A 21,203-nucleotide genomic window follows, 5' to 3' on the forward strand; every position below is an offset into this window, starting at 1 on the left:
CTTTCTCTCACACACAAACACACACACAAATACACGCGCGCACACACACACACACACACTCTCTCTCTCACACACACATAAACACACACTCATGTGGTTAAGTATGCCTTTAAAGCAGGCAAGTGCTATTCTGTTCCTCTCTGTAGTGTGTAGGAGGAATTTCATTACCTCCCATCCAGAGCAAAAGAGTAAACATTCACTCCACGTACTTATTCAGCGTGCTGTGTGTGTGTGTGTGTGTGTGTGTGTGTGTGTGTGTGTGTGTGTGTGTGTGTGTGTGTGTGTGTGTGTGTGTGTGTGTGTGTGTGTGTGTGTGTGTGTGTGTGTGTGTGTGTGTGTGTGTGTGTGTGTGTGTGTGTGTGTGTGTGTGTTTCCACAGAGGCACTCCAAATCAAGGCTGAAATGTCAGAGTGTTGAAACAGATGATGACAGTCAGCAGGAGCCGTCGGGTGGACAGTTCAACAGGTTCGTCTGTCTGTATATACGTCTTTTAAGCGGATACATTTTCTGTTTCTTAACCCCGCCAGCGATTTAAAAAAAGTTTCCAGCCAGCGCCAGCATTTTTGATCCTTTTCACAAAACTTTCATGGCCCCTGGAATATCTGAATGGACAATATATCAAAAGAAAGAACCCAGTCTCTGCTTTTAAACAAACAAAAGTTCCAGCTTCATGCATTTTTTATCAACACTTGAATGTGGGTAAGTTTCATAAAAAAGCTACATTTTGAGCAAAATACTGAGAAAATCATGTTTTTGTCAAAGACTACATCTGGATCAGATTCAGAGCGATGATCAAAACACAGATGGAGTCCATCAATACCCCAAAACTTCACAGTCATAGTTAAATAATTAGCTTTTTTATTATAATTAACCCCTTAACTGTCACCGCCCCACTGGCGGGACGCCTGCCACTCTTTTTTTGATCGCCTTTTTTCGTATCATATATTTTAGTAATTATCATAAATTAGGTATCATAAGAAAGCTTACAAACTCAAAATTCATCCTGTGAGAAAATCCTGGGAAATCAGATGTTGCGTTACCATGGAAACGGTGCTCTAAATTGTTCTAGCGGGCTCCTCCCCTAGTGGGCGGTGTCATGTTTCATATTACAAAATGTATTTTAACTACTTTATAATCAAAATCTTTTCTAATCTTGACAAAACGCATATCGTCGGAAAGGTCTGAGTCTCAAGGTTCCATATTTGCTGACTGTTTTGTGATGGAAGTGACATTTGGACAGAAATGTACTGGAAAATGCATCAAAAAAACAATCAATGCAATGTGTGACACCCGGTGGCTATTTTTGGTGCAGCGCCTAAACAAAATCTCATGGGGACTTTAATTTTTGTTATATCAACTTCAAATTTGGAACTCAACTTGGGTAGACATATGGCTTTGATTTTATAGTAATTTTAGAGTAAAACATTTTTTGTAAAATATATATTTTATATAACATAAAAATATTTATTACAGTATTTTTCATTTACAGTAAATTTAAACTTCCATAACTTTTTCATACTTTCACTCTGCACTTATGCGCGAACACAATCTGTTTGGCAACTAACGTTAACATTCATCGACAGAAAACTAATCATTGTTCTATAGCTCAACACAGTTAGTCTTATTGTGTAAATCTAATTTTCTTGGTTTACCGCGAGTACCATATTTTACAATGCCTAATATCGATCTAGTAGCCTGCATGCCAGCCGAACTTAGCCCCGCCCACAACATTTAGACATGTCTGGACATGATCCGTTGTGGAGCAACTTACTCGGACCAGAGCTGTTCGGACCAATCAAATTGTCAGGACGGGCTTTATACGATGATGGACAGATGATCAACAGTAACGTAATCATCCACGTCACCAAAGAGCGCTTGGTTTGAATTTGTTTTCTAAACGGAGAACTTGTTTCTATGCATTCACCTTTACTATTTCGCTCAAAAATTATGATCGTGTTGGTGAGTACTCGTGTATCCTTAAATTATTTTTACAACACCAGCAAAGATCGTTTACACTCATCTTCTTCTTCTACTTCTTCCAGTGTGTGTGCAGTTCTGTTGACAACTATGCGTCGCTCAACATACATCACTTACTCCATTGCTCTGATTGGTTGTAGGTCTATCCAATTGAGTGCAGAGGCATTTTCTTTCCTGGTTCGGTTGAAACACACCCCATAATCACAGCCCAATGGAGCAGTATCAGACTACAATCTGAGTATGACGACGTCCGGCTATCGATCTAGTATTATAACATAACTTTCAACACACTCAACTCGAAGGTGTCCTCAAGCTACGACTTTGTTTTGAATACGCGACCTCTAACGGCGAAAAATTACATACTGTGCCTTTAATTGGCAAAATAGAGCTGAGTTTTGTGAATAAGTTGCTGTAACTTATAATGAGCCTAATTTACATAGGAGACATGTTTGTGCTGATTTACATTGAAATGCACTGAAATCACCACCAGCACATCGCACAACTGTTTCACAGATTCACCCCATAATGTGGCAGTCATGAAGGGATTGTTAGTGTCTTTTGTTAATGAGGATTTGCCATCGTTTGAATGCTTAATGGGCTACATCAACACCATGAGGAAAGTCATTTGTAATGAAACTGTCACTCTGCGAGGGGCTTTTCCTATCTTTAATTTTCCCCTGATTTCCTAGTCAAGACGTCTGCAGTGATTGATTTATCAGACTGATCTCAAACCTCTCACTGTTTGAGCAATCAGTTATGAGGACGTTTTCATTTGTTTATATCTTATCTGAGAGAAAAACATCTGTTTGATTCTTTTAATGTTTTCGAAAGATGTCACCGAAGCTGCATTTATAATTTTTTTAATTGAGTAAAAACAGTGAAATATTATTACAGCATAAAATAAGTGTATTCTATGTGAATATGTGGTGAAATATATGATCAAAAATGAATTTATCATCATTACTCCAGTCTTCAGTGTCACATGATCCTTCAGAAATCATTCTAATATGAGGATTTGCTGCTCAAGAAACTTTATGATTATTATGATCAAGGTTTAAAGCCATTGTGCTGCTTAATATTTTAATGTTTGCTTGAATTTGACAGATTAAGGAAATTATTTCTTATCTTTGTATTGTGTATCAGACGACCTGGAGTCATTGCATCTAATATTGAGATGTTTCTCAAACTTCTGATATTCTGCTGTGTCTTTATTTCTTTCTTTAGAGGTGGAAGGAGGAGGAAAACGATCAAGCTGAGTAGAGATCTGTCAGATCTGGTGGTTTTCACCAACTCTGTGGCCTCTCAGGAGTGTTTAGATGAGGGTGAGAAATCTTTCTGTTTTACCTCATTATTATACACATTATTTATCCCTGCTGTTTAAGGCTGAATATACATATGATATACACAGATCAGGCATAACATTATGACAGGTGAAGTGAATAACACTGATGATCTCTTCATCACGGCACCTGTTAGTGGGTGGGATATATTTTACATTTTGTCCTCAGAGTTGATGTGTTAGAAGCAGGAAAAATGGGCAAGGGTAAGGATTTGAGCGAGTTTGACAAGGGCCAGATTGTGACGGCTAGACGACTGGGTCGTCTGCAGTGGTCAGTCTCTATCAAAAGTGCTCCAAGGAAGGAACAGTGGAGAACCGGCCACAGGGTCATGAAGGACCAGTGGAGAACCGGCCACAGGGTCATGAAGGACCAGTGGAGAACCGGCCACAGGGTCATGAAGGACCAGTGGAGAACCGGCCACAGGGTCATGAAGGACCAGTGGAGAACCGGCCACAGGGTCATGAAGGACCAGTGGAGAACCGGCCACAGGGTCATGAAGGACCAGTGGAGAACCGGCCACAGGGTCATGGAGGAACAGTGGAGAACCGGCCACAGGGTCATGGAGGAACAGTGGAGAACCGGCCACAGGGTCATGAAGGACCAGTGGAGAACCGGCCACAGGGTCATGAAGGACCAGTGGAGAACCGGCCACAGGGTCATGAAGGACCAGTGGAGAACCGGCCACAGGGTCATGAAGGACCAGTGGAGAACCGGCCACAGGGTCATGGAGGAACAGTGGAGAACCGGCCACAGGGTCATGAAGGACCAGTGGAGAACCGACCACAGGGTCATGAAGGACCAGTGGAGAACCAGCCACAGGGTCATGAAGGACCAGTGGAGAACCGGCCACAGGGTCATGGAGGACCAGTGGAGAACCAGCCACAGGGTCATGAAGGACCAGTGGAGAACCGGCCACAGGGTCATGGAGGAACAGTGGAGAACCGGCCACAGGGTCATGGAGGACCAGTGGAGAACCGGCCACAGGGTCATGAAGGACCAGTGGAGAACCAGCCACAGGGTCATGAAGGACCAGTGGAGAACCGGCCACAGGGTCATGAAGGACCAGTGGAGAACCAGCCACAGGGTCATGAAGGACCAGTGGAGAACCGGCCACAGGGTCATGGAGGAACAGTGGAGAACCGGCCACAGGGTCATGGAGGAACAGTGGAGAACCGGCCACAGGGTCATGGAGGACCAGTGGAGAACCGGCCACAGGGTCATGAAGGACCAGTGGAGAACCAGCCACAGGGTCATGAAGGACCAGTGGAGAACCGGCCACAGGGTCATGAAGGACCAGTGGAGAACCAGCCACAGGGTCATGAAGGACCAGTGGAGAACCGGCCACAGGGTCATGGAGGAACAGTGGAGAACCGGCCACAGGGTCATGGAGGAACAGTGGAGAACCGGCCACAGGGTCATGGAGGACCAGTGGAGAACCGGCCACAGGGTCATGAAGGACCAGTGGAGAACCAGCCACAGGGTCATGAAGGACCAGTGGAGAACCGGCCACAGGGTCATGAAGGACCAGTGGAGAACCGGCCACAGGGTCATGAAGGACCAGTGGAGAACCGGCCACAGGGTCATGAAGGACCAGTGGAGAACCGGCCACAGGGTCATGAAGGACCAGTGGAGAACCGGCCACAGGGTCATGAAGGACCAGTGGAGAACCGGCCACAGGGTCATGGAGGACCAGTGGAGAACCGGCCACAGGGTCATGAAGGACCAGTGGAGAACCGGCCACAGGGTCATGAAGGACCAGTGGAGAACCGGCCACAGGGTCATGAAGGACCAGTGGAGAACCGGCCACAGGGTCATGGAGGACCAGTGGAGAACCGGCCACAGGGTCATGAAGGACCAGTGGAGAACCGGCCACAGGGTCATGAAGGACCAGTGGAGAACCGGCCACAGGGTCATGGAGGACCAGTGGAGAACCGGCCACAGGGTCATGAAGGACCAGTGGAGAACCGGCCACAGGGTCATGGAGGAACAGTGGAGAACCGGCCACAGGGTCATGAAGGACCAGTGGAGAACCGGCCACAGGGTCATGGAGGACCAGTGGAGAACCGGCCACAGGGTCATGGAGGACCAGTGGAGAACCGGCCACAGGGTCATGAAGGACCAGTGGAGAACCGGCCACAGGGTCATGGAGGACCAGTGGAGAACCGGCCACAGGGTCATGAAGGACCAGTGGAGAACCGGCCACAGGGTCATGAAGGACCAGTGGAGAACCGGCCACAGGGTCATGGAGGACCAGTGGAGAACCGGCCACAGGGTCATGAAGGACCAGTGGAGAACCGGCCACAGGGTCATGGAGGAACAGTGGAGAACCGGCCACAGGGTCATGAAGGACCAGTGGAGAACCGGCCACAGGGTCATGGAGGACCAGTGGAGAACCGGCCACAGGGTCATGGAGGAACAGTGGAGAACCGGCCACAGGGTCATGAAGGACCAGTGGAGAACCGGCCACAGGGTCATGGAGGACCAGTGGAGAACCGGCCACAGGGTCATGGGCGGCCGAGGCTCATTGATGCACGTGGGGAGCGAAGGCTGGCCTGTGTGGTCCGATCAAACAGACGAGCTACTGGAGCTCAAATTGCTCAAGAAGTTAATGCTGGTTCTGATGGAAAGGTGTCAGAATACACAGAGCATTTGTTGCGTATGGGGCGGCACAGCCGCTGACCAGTCAGGGTGCCCAATCTGCCCATGCTGACTCCTATCCATCGCCCAAAGCACCAACAGTGGCACATGAGCATCAGGTCTGATGGATCAGGTCCTGGTCTGATGATCACGTGTTCTTCTACATCACGTGGATGGCCAGGTGCGTGTGCGTGTCTTACCTGGGGAACACATGGCACCAGGTGCATTATGGGAAGAAGGCGAGGTGGCGGAGGCAGTGATGCTTTGGGCAATGTTCTGCTGGGAAACCTTGGGTCCTCCCCTCCATCCATGTGGATGTTACTTTGACACGCACACCCACCTAAGCATTGTTGAGACCATGTCCAGCCTGTCATGGAAACGGTATTCCCTGTGGCTGTGGCTCTTTCAGCAGATAACGCGCCGCCACAAAGCACAAATGCTTCAGGAATGATTTGAGGAGCACAACGAGTTTGAGGTGTTGACTTGGCCTCCAAATTCCCCAGATCTCAATTCAATCGAGCATCTGTGGGATGTGCTGAACAAACAAGCCCCACCTCACAACTTACAGGACTTAAAGGATCTGCTGCTAACATCTTGGTGCCAGATACCACAGCACACCTTCAGGGGTCTAGTGGAGTCCATGCCTCGACGGGTCAGGGCTGTTTTGGCAGCAAAAGGGGGACCAACACAATATTAGGATGTTATGCCTGATCGGTGTATATATATGAATGCATTTAACCCAGACTTTGTCACACCTCTCTCAGGATCGCCCTTCAATGTCCTGTCCTTCAGTGAGACACGAGCTCAGCACCTGGTGCACCATCGATCTGAGCGCTTCCTGACTTTTAACCAACGACAGCTCTCTCGGATCTATCCCTCTGCCTACCGGATCGACTCCAGCAACTTTAACCCACAAACGTACTGGAATGTGGGTTGCCAACTAGGTGAGGAAAGACACACAAATAAATGGACACTCATAAATACAAGCATCATACAAACAATACAAAAGCTCTCTGTTATGGCCCATGCATAGTTTCAAAAGAGGGGGAACTGCCTCCTTCAATCATGTAAGAATACTGAAATTAATTATCAATAACTGAGTCATGTAGATATATGCATATGTAAATTAGACTGAACATTATCATATAGGGGAGCGCGGGGCACAACCTAACGCAGGGTTAGTTGTAACGGGCATGTTTTAACCCTTTCCACACATGCCAGAATGACGAACCTTAGTGTATTTACTAGTTGCCATATCAACATTATTTAGAGAAAAAAATAGCGCCAAAATTAAAAAATCTCTGGAAGATATTACTGAACATGTATTTAATCATAGCAAAAGTAAATTTCTTACTTAAGTTTAGTTTTCATCTCTGTTTTTGTGTTTATTTAAAATAAGACAAATCCGATAATATTTTAATCTTATATCTGTTATTTAACAGTTGAGATGTTCTTTAATGCTGATCTAACAGCAGAAGACTCGAGCCGTGATTTAAACCCCAGTTGTGCAGATGGGGTGTGTGTTAACACTGCGTTACAATGAGCCCCTATTAGAAATATGCCATCATATTCTATACTTTTATGAATTATTTTGAGAAACCATGAGAAAAGGGTGAATAATGACGAGAGTTAATGTTCAGAAATTATTCATTATTATTATGTTTTTAACTATGCTGTTTAGCTGTATTTAGCGATGTGTTTGTAGTCAAACTCAAAAATGCTTATATTTTTAATTATTAAAAAATGCCATTATTATATTTAAAAAAGTTCATAATTGTATTTTGTTGACAAAATATTTTAGTTTGTCTTGTATATTTCTTTGATTATATCAGGTAACATTTTAAGCTGTTATTTGGTCATGTTAGAATGTACCCCACCTATGGGGCATGTTGTCACATTTCACTTCCATTCATTCGGGGTAAATCAAGAAAAAAAGTATACACTGTATTAATGAAACAAAACCACATAATTGCACTAGACATGTGTGCAATTAATGTGGGAAACAATAAATACTCTGAACCCCAAGTGGATTGACACAAACTGAGAAAGTCAAAAAGCGTTAGGTTGTTCCCCGCTCTCCCCTACACTTTGTATACTGACAAACAGTTATTTAGTCACAACATGATTACTTAAAGGTCCCATGGCATGGCATTTTTCTATTATTTTATAGTGTTTCCTGAGGTGTACTTATATTGTTAGTATGATTTTTACATCATAAAATGTCATAATTTAGAAATAAAAGGCATTTTGTCTAAACTGCTGTTTGCCCTGTGGCTGAATGCCCTGCTTCAAGAGGCGTGTCTGCTGTGAGACTTCAGTAAAAACGCCCACTGTTGTGATTGGCTGACATCTTTGCATTTGAAATGAGCGTAGGGGGCGTGGTTTAACGAGGCACGAGCTGCTGCCAGAGAGACGGATGGACCTGAGTTCACTTCTCATCAGTTCTCTCAGCATGTCTCAGTTCAGGGTGAACTGTTGTAGTTACAGCATATACTTCAGGTTATTAGTTTATTTCTAGTCGGAGGGACTGTCACTCATGTCAGAAAGTTAGTAACTTTAGTAAATTATGGATCAGCACTGACTCGAGACGCGAACCGTTTAGAACGATTCAGTCCGATTTGGTGAACTGGTTCGGTTCACTAAAAAGAACCGATTCAAAAGAATGATTCGTTCGCGAACCGGACATCACGGAGACGGATCGATTGCTAACAAAGTTAGTTATAGTAACTACTGAGTTGTGAGAGCGCTGTCAGTGCGAGTTTATTGTGTTTGTATCTGAGAGTTCTGAATAAACACGAGTTCCAGTCACGCTGAGTCCGTCTTCATCATTATTCTACCAACTTTGTAACACATGCAATGAACCATTACAGCGAGATGAACGAGTTAGTAAGTTTGATTAAAGCATTATTTCTAGATATGTTCCAATCATATGATAAGCGTCAGTGACGCGCATTGAGTAACTTACACAGCGCAAACAAAGACACAACAGCAGTAATCGAATGTAATCCAGTTTATTGTGGGGAAAGCTGGCTAGCCTAGCCCAGATACCCTCACGCTTATCCTCCTTCTGCTTAATCTCACGCCGCGTTTGGTGCCTCCGCTGTGGGCCAGATGCAGTACTGGGGGTCGGGGATGTTGAAGGCCGAGCTTCGGCGTGTGTGAGGTTTATCTCTAAAGACGTGACTCTGCTGATGTTGAGCAGAAACTCCCGACTGTATGCACATTTAAGAACAGATAGACGCGACGAGGACGTACAAAAACACTGACTCACAAGATAGAAAACACGAAAACACCGTTCTGTCGGGAGAGAGAGAAGCCGCAGCGTGTGCACGAATAATAAATAATTAGCTACACATCAGAAATCACTGATCACAGATCAGAAGGAACTGAAAAAAGACTTCTGTTTTCATTTGTACATCCAAACACTGAGAAACTGCCAGCATTCACTCGTTTACAAGCCATGATCTCTCGAGCGTTTGCATGGGCGTGCCAGATTCTCTGGGTGGAGGAAAGAGAGGAAACCGTTCCTGCTTGGACGTCAAACCAGGAGACTTCAGGATTGGCTCGTCTGGCCTGTCATTTCCTCAAAGGCAGAGAAAGACAGCCAGAACTCGGGTTTACACCGATCAACATTTCTATCCACTTGGGGACAATATTCAGGCTAGGGGAACTCATATTAATGTTGAAAAACCTCATAAAATGAAAATTTCATGCCATGGGACCTTTAAAACCTAATATCAATCAGAGCTTGACATTAAACCCTGCCATGTGCTTGGTATTTGACTTTTAAACATAGTGACCGTCTTAATGACTGAGTCATTGAGTCATTCATACAAATGATTCGTTCAAACGACCAAAATGAGGCAGTTGTTTATGAATGAGTCATACATTATATATTATTATCCACTATCCATCGCCACTTACACTAAATATAGTAAAATCAGAGAAAGAATATGTTTTAGCAGTCGTATGTTCCCTACTGCATATGTCATCTGCGTATTGGTTGTGCAGATAAATTGACAAGCTATACCACTCGTGCAATTCTGCATGTGCAAAGTAATTTAAGAAAATGCACATATGCACTTTTCACATGCACACACAAGCACTATTCTCAAGAGAGTGACAGAGCTTTTACACAGACAAACACACGTGCAATGGGGTTCAAGCGTCAGAGACTTACTAGTGAACGTACATTTGTTTAGCATTTTTGTTCAAATTTGGTAAATATATACTTTATTATAGACATCTCTTCTGCTCAACAAGGCTGCATTTATTTGATAAAAAAAAATACAGTAAAATTTGTGGATATTTTTAAATATTTAAAATAATTGTTTTCTATGTGAATATATAGTAAAGTGTAATTTATTTGTGTGATCAAAGCTGTACTTTCAGCATCATTACTCCAGTCTTCAGTGTCACATGATCCTTCAGAAATCATTACAATATGATAATTTAGTGCTCAAAACACTTCTTATCTCCAATGTTGATAACAGTTGTGCTGCTTCATATTTTTGTGGATACTTTTTTAAAGATTTTTTGCTGCATAGAAGTTTAAAAAATACAATAGTGACAGCATTTATTAGAAATCTTTTGTAAGTTTATAAATGTCTTTACTGTCACTTTTGATCAAACATCCTTGCTTAAAAAAAGGAAAAGACCATGAATAAGCATTGCAAAATAAATGCAAAAAAGTGTGTGTGGGTGTGTGTTTGTATGCGTGTGTTTCGGGTTTACGAAGACAAAATGTCCCCACAAAGATGGCAATATCCGAAAAAAATGTTGGTCCCCATGAGGAAAACAGCTTACAAATCAGACTGTGAGATGTTTTTTGAAAATTAAAATATGCTGAATATTTTGTGTGATGGGAAGGTTGATTAGGTGTCGGGGGATATTATATACAGTTTGTACAGTATAAAAACCATTATGTCTATGGAAAGTCCCCATAAAACATGAAAACACAACATGCTGTGTGTGTGTGTGTGTGTGTGTGTGTGTGTGTGTGTGTGTGTGTGTGTGTGTGTGTGTGTGTGTGTGTGTGTGTGTGTGTGTGTGTGTGTGTGTGTGTGTGTGTGTGTGTGTGTGTGTGTGTGTGTGTGTGTGTGTGTGTGTGTGTGTGTGTGTGTGTGTGTGTGTGTGTGTGGGCATGTTTTTGTGAAATATCAGGACACAAATGTGTATAATGACATGGGTATTACAAAAAGAGGGTGAAATATGAGGATGTTCCCCATGTCCTCACTTTTCAAAATGCTTATAAATCACACAGAATGAGGGTTTTTTCACAGAAAGTAAACTGTGCAGATTCCTGTGATGGGTAGGTTTAGGGGCAGTGTGTGTGTGTGTGTGTGTGTGTGTGTGTGTGTGTGTGTGTGTGTGTGTGTGTGTGTGTGTGTGTGTGTGTGTGTGTGTGTGTGTGTGTGTGTGTGATGGGTAGGTTTAGGGGCAGGGGCAGTGTAGGGGGATAGAAAATACGGTTTGTACGGTATAAAAAACATTACGCCTATGGAATGTCCTCACATTTCACAAAAACCCCCCTGTGAGTGTGTGTGTGTGTGTGTGTGTGTGTGTGTGTGTGTGTGTGTGTGTGTGTGTGTGTGTGTGTGTGTGTGTGTGTGTGTGTGTGTGTGTGTGTGTGTGTGTGTGTGTGTGTGTGTGTGTGTGTGTGTGTGTGTGTGTGTGTGTGTGTGTGCGCGCCATCACAAGGGTCCAATAAACAAGAGTAAATTGGAAGTTGTGGAGCCGCAGCTGAGTTCTGCTCCCTGATTGTTTATTGAATAAAATGTTTACCAGGCCATGATGAAACTTCATAGTTTGTTAGCCATCCAGTTTATTTAGCTCTACACACCTGAATAAATACATGAAATTACTTCCTAGAATAAAAATGAATAAATGAAGGAAGGATGGAGAGTAAAAAGGAAGGAATAAGATGGTTTTCTCCTGTTAACCCGCAGTGGCTTTAAACTATCAGACGGAGGGCCGTATGATGCAGCTGAACAGAGCCAAGTTCATGGTGAACGGAGGCAGTGGATATGTGCTCAAACCCGGACTGATGTGTAAAGGTACGCAAATGCATTCAAAGGACTGTTAATACGCAACCACTATGATCTGCCACCACAGTTAAAAGACCTAAAATCTGTACCAGGCGCCTTTAACCCACTGAATGCTGATCCGCTCCCTGCAAATCCTAAGAAACAGCTGGTGATAAAGATCATCAGCGGACAGCAGCTTCCCAAACCTCCGGACTCAATGCTGGGAGACCGAGGCGAGGTGAGCACCTCATAGCACATTTCCTTTAGCGTTCAGAAGAGTAAAATGCAATGAATATATCTGATGCTTGTGCACTCCATTCACAGATCATTGATCCTTTCGTCGAGGTGGAGATCATTGGTCTTCCGGTTGATTGCTGTAAAGAACAGACCAGGGTTGTGGATGATAATGGTATGGCTTCTTGTGCCCAGGGTTTTGTGGAGCTTAGGAGTCGTTAACCTTTGTTAACTCTTGGTGTGATTGGTAATGCAGGATTTAACCCCGTGTGGGAAGAGACGCTGTCCTTCACACTTCACATGCCCGATGTGGCTCTTGTGCGCTTCCTGGTCTGGGATCACGACCCCATCGGACGGGATTTTGTGGGTCAGAGAACCGTGGCTTTCAGCAGTCTCATGCCAGGTAAAAGATGCTCTATATTCGGACACTTTAGGACCTTAAAATTGAAGTAAACTGTCACAACACAAAATAGTGCATTTAATTTGCTCACTAAAAGGGGATATACATGCAGACGAATGTAATAAAATGTCATTTTTCTGAATCGCCAAATTATGTTTTGCCTTACGTTTACTTACAATCACATGTGCCATTTCAACATTTGTCACAGTTGTCTCCTTGATAACCAAGTACACTAACTAAAATAACTAGTGGCTGAATTGTTAGTTGTGGTTTGTGTAGAAAAATGCATATTCATATGTTATGTGAATTATTGTAAATTATATAAATCAATGATATGTTGTGATGGGACGTTCAACACAGAGGCTATTACCATGTGATCTGTGGGGAAACATTTATTTAGACTAAATACTTTGGTAACACTTTAGAATAATGGTCCGTCATTAATAGGAAACTATGCAGGAAGTAATGCAGGACTAATGAGTAGTACTACAGTAACACCTCAGCTACTAATTAAAGGGATAGTTCACCCAAAAACGAAAATTTGATGTTTATCTGCTTACCCCCAAGGCATCCAAGATGTAGGTGTCTTTGTTTCTTCAGTAGAACACAAATGAAGATTTTTAACTCATGTGATAGTCGTATAATGATGTCAATGGGGTCTAATTCTATTAGAGTAAAAAAAACATGGACAGACAACTTCAAATTAAACCCCGCGGCTCGTGACGGCACATTGATGTCTTAAGACACGAAACCATCGGTTTCTGAGAGAAACCCAACGGTATTTATGCAAATATTTCACCTCATATCAGACGAACGCTTTAGCTCTGCAGACTGCCTTCACTTCCCGTAGGTGAGGTCAAAATAGCGGCCGGGTCATAGATATGTATACATAGATTCCTCATTCGAGCGATCCATGCCATGATCCACGCAGGCACTAATGAGGAATCTATGTATATATCTATGACCCGGCTGCTATTTTGACCTCACCTACGGGAAGTGATTAGCCTGGATGCCAGCCGAATTTAGCCCCGCCCACAAACTTTTTTGCTCGGGCAATTCGGTCTGGACTCGCTCCATAGAGGAGTAATTATGCCCGAACAGAAACTGTTCGGACCAATGAAATTGTCAGGGCGGGCTTTAGACGATGATGGACAGATGATCAACAGTAACGTAAATATCCACCTCATCGAAGGCTCTTGGGTTGAATTTGCTCTAATCCTAAATGGAGAACTTGTTCGTATATGCATTCACCTTCACTATTTCTCTCAGAAACGATGATCGTGTTGGTAAGTACTCTGTGTATCCTTAAATTATTTTATTACTGGCAAAGATCGTTTACACTCATCTTTTTCTTGTAACGTTACTTAATCCAGCGTGCGTGCAGACAGGGTTTCCAAGTGTTTTTGCAAAGTCGCGCACAATTGCTACTCAAAACTATAGCCCAAAACAATAACTTTCCGGGGGGTTCTCCGGAAAAAAATGGCGTTTGCTTGGCAAAATATGTTATTTTGGCAAGGTTGCCTGCTAAAATTCGCATTCCTGGGTTTATATAATCACATAATTGGGGTCGCTTCAACCCGCGGACATGGAGAAAAACACGGACTTGGCAACACAGTGCAGTTGAGTTCTGTTGACATTTGACAACTAACGTTACGCGTCGCTCCGTTGCTCTGATTGGTTGTGGGTCTATCCAATTGAGGTCTTTCCTGGTTAGGTTGAAACACGCCCCATAATCAAAGCTCAATGGAGCGGTACCGAATAGTCAGAATATGAGTCTGGTACCGCTCCATTGAGCTTTGATTATGGGGCGTGTTGCAAAAACACTTGGAAACCCTGTCTGCACGCACGCTGGATTAAGTAACGTTAGAAGAAAAAGATGAGTGTAAACTATCTTTGCCAGTAATAAAATAATTTAAGGATACACAGAGTACTTACCAACACGATCATCGTTTCTGAGAGAAATAGTAAAGGTGAACGCATATACGAACAAGTTCTCCGTTTAGGATTAGAGCAAATTCAAACCAAGAGCCGTTCGATGACGTGGATGATTACGTTACTGTTGATCATCTGTCCATCATCGTCTAAAGCCCGCCCTGACAATTTCATTGGTCCGAACAGTTTCTGTTCGGGCATAATTACTCCTCTATGGAGCGAGTCCAGACCGAATTGCAGCAAAAAAGTTTGTGGGCGGGGCTAAATTCGGCTGGCATCCAGGCTAGGAAGTGATGGCAGTCTGCAGAGCTAAAGCGTTCGTCTGATATGAGGTGATATATTTGCATAAATACCGTTGGGTTTCTCTCAGAAAACGATCGTTTCGTGTCTTAAGACATCAATGTGTCGTCACGAGCACCAGAGTTTAATTTGAAGTTTTCTGTCCACGTTTTTTTTACTCTAATAGAATTAGACCCCATTGACAAGCATTATATGAGTGACACACAGCAACGGTTGGAGTTAAAAATCTTCATTTGTGTTCTACTGAAGAAACGAAGACACCTACATCTTGGATGCCTTTGGGGTAAGCAGATAAACATCAAATTTTCGTTTTTGGGTGAACTATCCCTTTAATATAGAAAAAAGCTTAAAGGGTTAGTTCACCCAAAAATGAAAATTCTGTCATTAATTCCTCACCCTCATGTAGTTCGACACCCGTTAGACCTCCGTTCATCTTCAGAACACAAATGAAGATATTTTAGTGTAAAGCTGATGCTGAGAAAGGCTTCAGATAGGCCTCCATTGGCATTCAGTACATTTATACTCCCAAGACCCATAAAAGGCTCTTAAAACGTCGTTACAAAGTCCATCTCACCACAGTGACTCTACAATAATTTTACAAAGCGACGACAATAGTTTTTGTGCGCAAAAAAAAAATCAAAATAACACCTTTATCCAACTTGTTCTTGTCTTCCGTGTGTGCCTCCACGACGCATGCGCGAGAATATGACGCAGATCCGGCGTTCGGACACATGACCCAGAAGCGATTTGTTTACAATCAGAGGAAGACGCGCGTGTCTAAGCTGTTGAATTCTACATTGATCGTGCTTTAGGTCTCGGCGTAGTTCTCAAAATGGGACTAAAGTGTGCATTTCATGGATTCCCGAACGCTGGCTCTACGTCATATTCTCGAGCATGCGTCCTATATAGTGCACTATATAGGGGATAGGGAACGATCAGACAGTGCACTATATAGGGGATAGGGAACCATCAGACAGTGCACTATATAGGGGATAGGGAACCATCAGACAGTGCACTATATAGGGGATAGGGAACGATCAGACAGTGCACTATATAGGGGATAGGGAATGATCAGACAGTGCACTATATAGGGGATAGGGAATGATCAGACAGTGCACTATATAGGGGATAGGGAACCATCAGACAGTGCACTATATAGGGGATAGGGAACGATCAGACAGTGCACTATATAGGGGATAGGGAATGATCAGACAGTGCACTATATAGGGGATAGGGAACCATCAGACAGTGCACTATATAGGGGATAGGGAACGGTCAGACAGTGCACTATATAGGAGATAGGGAATGATCAGACAGTGCACTATATAGGGGATAGGGAACCATCAGACAATGCACTATATAGGGGATAGGGAACGGTCAGACAGTGCACTATATAGGGGATAGGGAACGATCAGAGAGTGCACTATATAGGGGATAGGGAACGGTCAGACGGTGCACTATATAGGGGATAGGGAACGATCAGACAGTGCACTATATAGGGGATAGGGAACGGTCAGACAGTGCACTATATAGGGGATAGGGAACGATCAGACAGTGCACTATATAGGGGATAGGGAACGATCAGACAGTGCACTGTATAGGGGATAGGGAACCATCAGACAGTGCACTATATAGGGGATAGGGAACGGTCAGACAGTGCACTATATAGGGGATAGGGAACGATCAGACAGTGCACTATATAAGGGATAGGGAACGATCAGACAGTGCACTATATAGGGGATAGGGAACGGTCAGACAGTGCACTATATAGGGGATAGGGAACGATCAGAGAGTGCACTATATAGGGGATAGGGAACGATCAGACAGTGCTCTATATAGGGGATAGGGAACGATCAGACAGTGCTCTATATAGGGGATAGGGAACGATCAGACAGTGCTCTATATAGGGGATAGGGGACGATCAGACAGTGCACTATATAGGGGATAGGGAACGATCAGACAGTGCACTATATAGGGGATAGGGAACGATCAGACAGTGCTCTATATAGGGGATAGGGAACGATCAGACAGTGCTCTATATAGGGGATAGGGAACGATCAGACAGTGCTCTATATAGGGGATAGGGAACGATCAGACAGTGCTCTATATAGGGGATAGGGAACGATCAGACAGTGCACTATATAGGGGATAGGGAATGGTCAGACAGTGCTCTATATAGGGGATAGGGAACGATCAGACAGTGCTCTATATAGGGGATAGGGAACGATCAGACAGTGCACTATATAGGGGATAGGGAACGATCAGACAGTGCTCTATATAGGGGATAGGGAACGATCAGACAGTGCTCTATATAGGGGATAGGGAACGATCAGACAGTGCTCTATATAGGGGATAGGGAATGGTCAGACAGTGCACTCTATAGGGGATAGGGAACGATCAGACAGTGAATAATAATAATTAATTACATTTATATAGCGCTTTTCTAGGCACTCACTCATAGTGCTTTTTTACATAGAAGGGGGGAATCTCCTCAACCACCACCAATGTGCAGCATCCACCTGGATGATGCGACGGCAGCCATATTGCGCCAGTACGCCCACCACACACCAGCTGATTGTGCACTATATAGGGGATAGGGAACGATCAGACAGTGCACTATATAGGGGATAGGGAACGATCAGACAGTGCACTATATAGGGGATAGGGAACGATCAGACAGTGCACTATATAGGGGATAGGGAACGATCAGACAGTGCACTATATAGGGGATAGGGAACGATCAGACAGTGCACTATATAGGGGATATGGAACGATCAGACAGTGCACTATATAGGGGATAGGGAACGATCAGACAGTGCACTATATAGGGGATAGGGAACGATCAGACAGTGCACTATATAGGGGATAGGGAATGATCATATGGATTGAGTCGCCACAGACCAAAAACGTATTGGACCTGTTTGAATTCAGCACAGAATTATATTTTAGAGCGATATGGTGGAGATTAGGAGGAAACTGCAGTTTTACCGAGCTCAACGGCTCTGACCGAGCTGTGATATAAACAAATTTTTAAAAAGGGGAGGAGCTGCTTGATAAGTCCCGCCCTCTCTGCCATTGTCCACACATTGAATAACACTGTGCGTTTCAAGGCACTTCAGTGGGCCTTTAATAAACAACCATGTACATTAAGTGTGTGAACAGCAGTCACATTATCAGCTTATTAAATCACTAATATAAGCACTAGTAAATAGCATGTTAAGTGTGAGTGATAGCAGCAGGTCCTGGTGTCATGTGAAGCGTGTCATTAGAGTAATGGAGGCCTGAGACGCTGCCACTGGACACAAACACATAACGGCCAATGAAATACTGATGCCATCATGCCTTTCTTCCTGCTTATTCCCTCTCTAAACATTCTCACAAATGCCTTTCTTCCATCCCATTTTCAATCATTGCTCCTCTTTCCCACTCCCACAGGATATAGGCACGTTTATTTGGAGGGACTGACAGAGGCATCCATTTTCGTCCATATCACAGTGCATGATATCTATGGGAAGGTGAGCTCATGACTGCACAGACATCTGAACCGAGTTTGATAAAGATCCACAGCCATTTCCACTGGGCATGCTACCAATTTATATTCAACACTTTATTTCTTCATACATTTAATAACTAGATGAGTTCATATTGATAGCTAAAGCGCCAGGAACTGTGGTGGTGCTTTGGTTCGATTAAAAGGTGTAAAAAAAGCTCAGCTGGTTATCATAATCTGCTGTGCGAGCTGTTGTTTCTGTCCATTTCTACTGCCGTGTAAACAAACGTGACATTTGGTTCTCATTTCCATTTCAAAAGGATCTGAACTAGTAAAATATCTTTATTGATATTTCCCCCCATTGACATCTTATTGAAGTTCCTCCAACCTTTTTACTTTCCAGTGGAGTCCTTTAGTCCTCAACCCAAGCTATACCATAATGCACTTGCTAGGAGCTAATAAGGTACCCTGGCTATGTAGTGCACTGCATGATAACTGCATGAGCGTCTACTAATGTGTCGATGTGACATCCTGCTCTTGCCTAGTAAACACTAAGCTGTTGTAAACGTCTTATACCGTTTGTTTTGTCCATTTCTGTCTTGTAAGCAATTATTTTTTGGTCAGTTTTGTCCTTGGTTGTGAAGCTGGATTTACTGTTGCTTCCAGTAAATATTTACATTTTGAAGGCTTGATAAAATGAGAGATGGTTGAATGTTTTAAATGAATATGCTGCCATCTGTTGGATGTAGTCAGTAATGCAGTGGTTTGCACAGGAGCAGAAGTGCTGTGTCTGTCTTGTCACTGTAGTCTGTTAAGGATTGTCATTGTGTGATTATTATTGTGTTGACACATGAACATGTGACATTGCATGTATGTATTGTCTCTGATAATGGTTTGATTTAACCTGGGACCCAGCAACGCTTGTGTGTGTGTGTGTGTGTGTGTGTGTGTGTGTGTGTGTGTGTGTGTGTGTGTGTGTGTGTGTGTGTGTGTGTGTGTGTGTGTGTGTGTGTGTGTGTGTGTGTGTGTGTGTGTGTGTGTGTGTGTGTGTGTGTGTGTGTATGTGTCTGCGAGTGCATGTGTATGTCTGTGTGTGTGCCTGTGCCTGTGCGTATTTGTGCATGTGTTTGTATGTGTGAGTGTGTGTGTGCTCGTGCATGTGTACGTCTGTGTGTTTGCAAGTATATGTGTGTGCATATATTTGTGTGTGAGTGTGTGTATGTGTGCGTGTGCATGTGTGCGTATGTTTGTGTTTCTATGTGTGTACGTGCGTCTGTGCATGTGTACTTCTATGTGTTTGCAAGTGTGTGTATTTGTGTGTACGTGTGTGTGTGTGTGTGTGCATATGTTTGTATGAGTGTGTGTATGTGTGTGTGTGTGTGTGTGTGTGCGAGTGTGCATGTGTAGGGTGAATTCAGGTTGATTGGGACACTTTTTCCAAGTCATCTCAACGGCAAAAAGTGTCCACATCACCCTGAATTCACCCTACATCTGTGTGTTTGTGTGTGTGTGTGTGTGTGTGTGTGTGTGTGTGTGTGTGTGTGTGTGTGTGTGTGTGTGTGTGCATGCTTGCGTGTGTTTGTATGTGTGTGCATGTGTTTGTCTGTGTGTCTGTGCATGTGTGTGTGTGTCTGTGCATGTGTGTGTGTCTGCGTGTGCATGTGAATGTCTGTGTGCGTGTGCGTGTGTGTGTGTGTGTGTGTGTGAGTGTGTGTGTGTATGTGTGCGTGTGCGTATGTTTGTGTGTGTATGTGTGTACATGCGTCTGTGCATGTGTACATCTGTGTGTTTGCAAGTGTGTGTATTTGTGTGTATGTGCGTGTGTGCATATGTTTGTATGTGTGTGTATATGTGTGCGAGTGTGCATGTGTACATCTGTGTGTTTGTGTGTGTGGGCATGCTTGCGTGTGTTTGTATGTGTGTGCATGTGTTTGTCTGTGTGTGTGTGTGTGTGTGTGTGTGTGTGTGTGTGTGTGTGTGTGTGTGTGTGTGTGTGTGTGTGTGTGTGTGTGTGTGTGTGAGACTTGTCTCTGAGATTATGCATATAAATCTGGTTCATCATAAAGAAGGATTTTCAGATATATCCCGTTTGTAGGTTTTGCAACGACAATTTCCTCTCCTTAATTTTGCAGAAAGAGGAAATGCAAAAATTTAATTTGTAATTTGTAATTTATATATATATATATATATATGATCATCTTTTATAAATGTGAGAAAACATGAAATAATTATTATGGTTATTTTGACAAGAAGAGACATTAGGAACCATATGTTTCCACCAGTACCAAAATCATGTTAATATACAAATTGGGAACACACATTTTTTGTCCTTTTTATATCTTAATTGACCCAGCATTTTTTAGAGTGTACAGTATATACATACAATTTCTGCAGTGTCCTAATTTGCTTCGATCCATATCATCTTCTGAATGCTCTCTTTATCCCTGTGGGTTTCTCAGGGTCGTCAGCTGCGGGGTTTCAGAGGCTTATTTAACAGAAGTTCCAAATCCTCAGTGGACACAAATATCGGAGTGCCACCTCGTAAACGATCCATAACCGACCATCTCCTCCGGAGGACTGCCAGCGCCCCTGCCAAGGGCCGCAAAAAGACCAAGATGCCATTGGCTGAAGCTATTTATGACAGAAAGCACAGCATCGGGGACACTCAAGTCACTCAGGTAGAGAGGAGAGCGGGGAACAGAAGAGCCCTCCAGCACCGCCCGGCATCCATGCCCCTGGATAAGCTCCTACACAGCCACCTCAACCTGTCCACCCCGGAGAGGGACGGGCCTGATCCTGGAGCTGACACTATCATTGGTCAGTTGCTTATATAATTCCCTTGACATTCCCTTAGGAACTGTGTCATA

The 21,203-nt window shown here is 43.7% G+C and overlaps 1 protein-coding gene across 1 annotated transcript in view; it reads left to right on the forward strand.

Moving 5' to 3' along the window:
- Nucleotides 1-21,203, forward strand: part of plch1 (phospholipase C, eta 1) — a 151,988-nt gene that overhangs the window by 127,268 nt on the left and 3,517 nt on the right. Inside the window, exons 14-23 of the mRNA XM_079825796.1 lie at nt 380-465; nt 3,202-3,299; nt 6,719-6,898; nt 11,903-12,010; nt 12,094-12,218; nt 12,305-12,389; nt 12,471-12,617; nt 18,282-18,361; nt 18,740-18,799; nt 20,796-21,153. Coding sequence (XP_079681922.1) covers nt 380-465; nt 3,202-3,299; nt 6,719-6,898; nt 11,903-12,010; nt 12,094-12,218; nt 12,305-12,389; nt 12,471-12,617; nt 18,282-18,361; nt 18,740-18,799; nt 20,796-21,153 — 1,327 coding nt within the window. The remainder of the gene's footprint in view (nt 1-379; nt 466-3,201; nt 3,300-6,718; nt 6,899-11,902; nt 12,011-12,093; nt 12,219-12,304; nt 12,390-12,470; nt 12,618-18,281; nt 18,362-18,739; nt 18,800-20,795; nt 21,154-21,203) is intronic.

This window comes from Gobio gobio (assembly GCF_949357685.1).
Source record: "Gobio gobio genome assembly, chromosome: 9".
NCBI lineage: Eukaryota > Metazoa > Chordata > Actinopteri > Cypriniformes > Gobionidae > Gobio > Gobio gobio.